Below are 5696 nucleotides of genomic sequence, written 5' to 3'. Positions count from 1 at the left end.
TCAAAATAAAAGCTCTGTGCTGTCAAATCACTGTACTTCAAAATAAAGTGTGTTTTTTACCAACTTCACACATTTGTAAGTCATTTGCAGAGTTGCGGTCCATTCAGAATGAACCTGCGGCCCAGTTTTGGATTGCAACTAACCAGTTGGGAACCACTGGTCTAATCAATCACAGCTGTAACCTGCAGACAGGAGAGCAAACAAGACCAAAGAGCTCCCTCTGCTGCTCTGTAATATTAATACCAGTGTTAACAACTCAGAGCTTTTCTTTTGAGCATACATACAGTGAAATAATGACAGTAAATAACAGACAGTAAATAATAACAGCCAGCTGTAACAGACACAAATAAAACAGTAACTGTACATCTGAGTTTAAAGGGCACATTACAAAAAAAAAAGTTAAAGCTTTGCATGTTAGAATTAGGCGGCACGGTGGTGCAGTGGTTAGCACTGTTGCCTCACAGCAAGAGGGTTCCTTCTGTGTGGAGTTGGCATGTTCTCCCCGTGTCAGCATGGCTTTCTCCGGGTGCTCCGGCTTCCTCCCACAGTCCAAAGACATGCAGGTTAATTGGTGATTCTAAATTGTCCGTAGGTGTGAATGTGAGTGTGAATGGTTGTCAGTCTCTATAGCCCTTTTTAAATAGGAATTGTGCAAATTTGCAGGAAAGCCCAATCAGTCTTCGTTCAGCATTGGCAGTATAAAAACAAAATTGGGGAGTGCAATGGGGGGCGTGAGCAAGTAACAACATGTGTAGCTCAGCGTGTGACGTAAACAGTGACGTGGGAGGGAAGCCGCGGCTGGTCAGTCCTTCAGCGATTATCTAAGTTGGCCCGTCCTTCACCGTCCCCGTCATCCGACGGTTAATGGCCTCTTCGTTTGTGAGGACAAGGAGGGCGCGCAGTTACTTGTCTCCCCAGGTGCTCATCTTTACAGTGTATGTCAGGTTTGCATTTCTCTCTTGCTACTAGCTGCTCGCTAATTCCTGCTATCAGCTGTTTCCTTTGCACGAGCAGCGTCAAACTGGGCACCTCGGATCAACTCACTAATCTGGCTCTGTGTGTCTAAACGCTCGCAGCTTGCCTGCAAAATGGCCCAACATTTGCAGAAAATCTGGCAGTGTAAAAGGGGCTCATGTGTCAGCCCTGTGATAGTCTGGCTTTGGCCTTTCGCCCAGTGTCAGCTGGGAAAGGCTCCAGCCCCCCTGCAACCCTCAGGAGGATAAGTGATTACGGCAAATGAATGAATGAATGTTCAACTCAAAGCTGTATCAAAACTCTGGACATAAGATCCAAATTCATGGCTGCAGATTTACAGATTTCATGATATTAATAAAGCAGCATAAATTTAAATTCAAAAGGTAAATGTACAAATGCCTGGATTTGCTTTATATGGTAAACAAGGCAGACACAGTGAGTGGTGTGATTGATGGAGGGGGTTCTGGTAATGATGCGGGCGGCAGAGTTCTGGACTAGTTGAAGTTTGTGGATGGACTTGAGAGGGAGACCAAAAAGGAGGGAGGTGCTGTGTGGTGGGAGGGATGGGCGAAGGCGGTTAGTATTGTGTAGATGGAAGTAGGCAGAGTGCTTTTCTCAAGAGCTTTTCTTTTGAGCACACATACAATGAAATAATGACCGTAAATAAGACTGTAAAAAATATCAGCCAGCTGACAGACACAAATAAAACATAACAGTACATCTGAGTTTAAACACCACATTACAAAAAAAAAGTTAATGCTCTGCATGTTAGAATTAGGCGGCACAGTGGTGCAGTGGTTAGCACTGTCGCCTCACAGCAAGAGGGTTCCTTCTGTGCAGAGATCTCATGTTCTCCCTGTGTCAGCGTGGGTTTTCTCCGGGTACTCTAGCTTCCTCCCACAGTCCAAAGATATGCAGGTATGCAGGCAATTGGTGACTCTAAATTGTCTGTCTCTATGTGTCAGCCCTGTGATAGTCTGACCTGTCCAGGGTGTACCCTGCCTCTCGCCCATTGTCATCTGGGATAGGCTGACGGATGTCAGATGCAACAGTTTCCAGTGATGTATTTAGGGAGAGTGGAGCTGACTCAGATCTATCACTATGATCTGAGCAGGAATCTTGTTCTCTTGGCTGAGTGCTAAACTCTAGTTGTCTTGGGCACACTTGTTCTCTAGGCACAAAGTGTCTGAATAAAAAATAACCCAAAAGACCCAGGACTGCTGCTGCTGTCAGTCCCAGGAGACAATATAAGACGATCCATCCCCAACTCTCTGGTTGTGGTGCACTTGTTGGGTTTGGTCTCACAGGTTTGGGTGAAGCCTTTGTTGCTGTAAAGAGACCAAACAAATCTGTGTCATTCCTATGAAGAAATAACATTTCACTAAAAAAGACCATCTTGCGATAGGATCACACCAGCCGCAACACTGTGATTTGCAACTTAAAACAAGTGGCATAAAGTGGGGGGCCAGTGGCCCCTTCTCTACTTCCTACTCTCCTATTTCTATCTCCCTTGCTCAGACCACAGCCCTCTATGAATTTGGCTTTAATTTTGATCTCAACTACACACCTGTAAAGTATTGTGACTGTGTCTTGCACAGTTATGATGCTATCGCATTGACAAAATCAGTCCCATATCTTCAGTAGCTAGCTAGCTAACCCTACACTTTTCAGGGTTTGATTTTGGTTTTGNGTTGGACACACAGGTCTTGGTCTCACAAACCCATCCTGTCATGTGAGACCAATATGTGTGAACGTCGGAAAGGCAGGGGGTGGGCCATAACAGTAGAACAACTATATTAACTGATAACATTAGAAACTATGTAATCACACATATATTCATAATGACTTGTACAATTGATATTCAATAATTATAACATTATAAAGTTTTATGTTTACGAGACCATCAAAATTGGTTCCATAAACCGATTGGTCTTGTAATGCTGGTGGGTAAACCTGAAAATTGGTTTTGTAAACCATGTATGCCTACACACACACACACACACACACACACACACACACACACACACACACACGCACACCTTCTTTAAAAAACAAACAAAAGAATACTGCGGACCGATTCACATCTAGCCCAGAGGTAACCACCCAAAATCAATACCAGTGTTAACAACTCAGAGCTTTTCTTTTGAGCATACATACAATGAAATAATGACAGTAAATAACAGACAGTAAAATATATATGCCAACTGTAACAGACACAAATAAAACAGTAACTGTACATCTGAGTTTAAAGGGCACATTACAAAAAAAAAGTCAATGCTCTGCATGTTAGAATTAGGCAGCACGTTGATGCAGTGGTTAGCACTGTCATCTCACAGCAAGAGGGTTCCCTCTGTGTGGAGTTGGCATGTTCTCCCCGTGACAACGTAGGTTTTCGGCTGGGAATAAAAAACTCCCCAAAGGATCCAGCACTGCTGCTGCTGCTACTGCTGCTACTGCTGGTGCTGCTGTCAGTACCAGGAGACAATATAGCACGATCCATCCCCAACTCTCTGGTTGTGGTGCACTTGTTGGGTTTGGTCTCACAGGTTTGGGCGAAGCCTTTGTTGCTGTAAAGAGACCAAACAAATCTGTGTCATTCCTATGAAGAAATAACATTTCACTAAAAACGACCATCTTGCGATAGGATCACACCAGCCGCAACACTGTGATTTGCAACTTAAAACAAGTGGCATGAAGTGGGGGGCCAGTGGCCCCTTCTCTACTTCCTTCTGCCCCCTTGCTCAGACCACAGCCCTCTATGAATTTGGCTTTAATTTTGATCTCAACTACACACCTGTAAAGTATTGTGACTGTGTCTTGCACAGTTGTGATGCTATCACGTTGACAAAATCTGTCCATATCTTCAGTAGCTAGCTAGCTAACCCTACACTTTTCAGGGTTTGATTTTGGTTTTGGAACAGAGAGGAAACGTATATCTTTTTCCAACCTCTCCAGGTAACGAGCATCAGTAACACACGACGTGCCCCAGGCACAACATTTAGCTCCAAATCCACAAAACCTGCCTGACAATGAAGGAAATCTGAAACGACTGCATTAGAGTCAATGGAGCACAGCTGACCCTGGTCTGAGCCGGCCTGATGCTACTTCTCTTACTTAATGAAGGGTCAATGGGTGTCATCAGGACCATATTCATCATGATCACAAACACACAGACTCACGGCTGGCAAATATCCACAACAGAATGAGTTGTAACATAATTCCCAGATACTACAAGAAGGAAGTGTACAGATTGTGGATTGCGGAAGTCCACAATATTTTTCTCCTCAGGTTCTTATTTATCCAGAAAAGCTGCTGAATTGAATCTGCTAAGACAGTTCTACTGAGTTTACTTACCAGTGACATTGAGCCGACATGAAGCAGAGTTCCTTCCATAACGTGTGAACACTTGACACATGTACAGTCCTGAGTCATCAGTCCTGAGTCTGGACACATGAAGTCTGAGTCGTCCCTCTCTGAGGACGTCTTTGTCACACTGGACTCGTCCTTTAAACTGTCCATCCTGGGACTCTGGGACCTCAACACCTCCATGTAGATCATACAGGACTGAGGCTCTGAGATCAGTTAACAGTTCACAGTAGATAAAAAGGGAGTGGAGGGAGCTGCCAGGTTTGGTGGTGAAGGTGAATTCCAGTGTGATGTTGTGGTTCTCCTCTGCCTGATAGGAGGTCTGTGTCACATTGACTACAAATGTTCCTGTTGAGGAGACAGAGGGGGAAAGTGAGGAGCAGACAAAGTGACAACTTTAACATGTGAGCCTTTAAACTCCATCTATAGATGTTTGTGTGGAGAGTTTGACTGATTCACTGAATAACAGTGTGCTCTTATTTAGAACAGAGCTGGAAGGTCGGGAAACATGAGAGCTCAAAGTTGCTGCAGCTAAGAGGTGATGCATGAAACCAATAATTAACTAGAAAGGCACTCGGACAGACTTCCTCTGAGATTCACTCTCCTCTTCCATGTATCTAACGTTACCTTAGCAACGCCTATGTCTATCGTAGACGTAATGAGGACGTAATGGAGGAGGGGGGTGGGACTTTGGAGGGAGGCGGCAGTTGAGGATGTTCAAATTTTTTCTAAGTGCTGTATGAAATGCAAGAAAGGAAAGAGTAGCATTAACTGGATACGCGTCAAGAATATTTTGAATTTAATCGACAGTCACAACAACATTGATGTCGTTGTTGGACGTAATTTAATCCATATAAATGTCAATATATTCAACATTATGCTGCGTTCACATGGAATCAGAGAGACTGTAGACAGCAAATGATAAACATCTTCTGGGTGGCATGGGACAGCTGACTTTTATCACTAGTGAACTTCGCTAGGATCTACTGGATTTTTTTAATGTATGGTATTATTCTGTCAACCCAAGGTGAAAAGTAAATGGTGTATCCGCCTAGTGATTCAGATCTGCTCCAGAATTTAGTGGGTTCTTTTTCTTTGTTTGTTAGTTTTTCTGTAATCCTGCTGAGTTACAAAACAATCATACCGAAAACACAACCTCCTGGTCAGAGGCAAAAAGCCTGAGAGTACTTTGTCTTTTGTGTTAGTGGATAATAAAGTGAAGGTGTAAACTCACCACACACACAGGAGGTCAGGTTGATGAGCAGCAGGATGATGCAGATCATCTTCTCCCTGTGAGAGGAGACAGAGGTGAAGAGCTAGACAGTAATTATAATACTGGGGCGGACACATCCACC

The 5696-nt window shown here is 43.8% G+C and overlaps 1 protein-coding gene and 1 long non-coding RNA gene across 4 annotated transcripts in view; one reads left to right on the top strand and one right to left on the bottom strand.

The window, feature by feature from the left end:
* The window catches only part of LOC126404600 (uncharacterized), a 12137-nt gene that overhangs the window by 517 nt on the left and 5924 nt on the right, over positions 1-5696 (top strand). The window lies entirely within an intron of this gene.
* Positions 3097-5696, bottom strand: part of LOC126404596 (uncharacterized) — a 19692-nt gene continuing 17092 nt past the window's right edge. For 2 of the 3 annotated variants that reach the window (XM_050067949.1, XM_050067950.1), the window contains exons 2-4: positions 5576-5631; positions 4330-4689; positions 3097-3542 (exon numbers count right to left, since the gene is read on the bottom strand). In XM_050067949.1, the coding sequence (XP_049923906.1) occupies positions 3301-3542; positions 4330-4689; positions 5576-5631 (658 nt within the window). In that variant the 3' untranslated portion in view covers positions 3097-3300. The remainder of the gene's footprint in view (positions 3543-4329; positions 4690-5575; positions 5632-5696) is intronic. The other variant, XM_050067951.1, reaches the window with a different exon arrangement.

This window comes from Epinephelus moara, chromosome 17 (assembly GCF_006386435.1).
Source record: "Epinephelus moara isolate mb chromosome 17, YSFRI_EMoa_1.0, whole genome shotgun sequence".
Classification (NCBI taxonomy): Eukaryota; Metazoa; Chordata; class Actinopteri; order Perciformes; family Serranidae; genus Epinephelus; species Epinephelus moara.
This window is presented reverse-complemented; position numbering and strand designations above follow the sequence as displayed.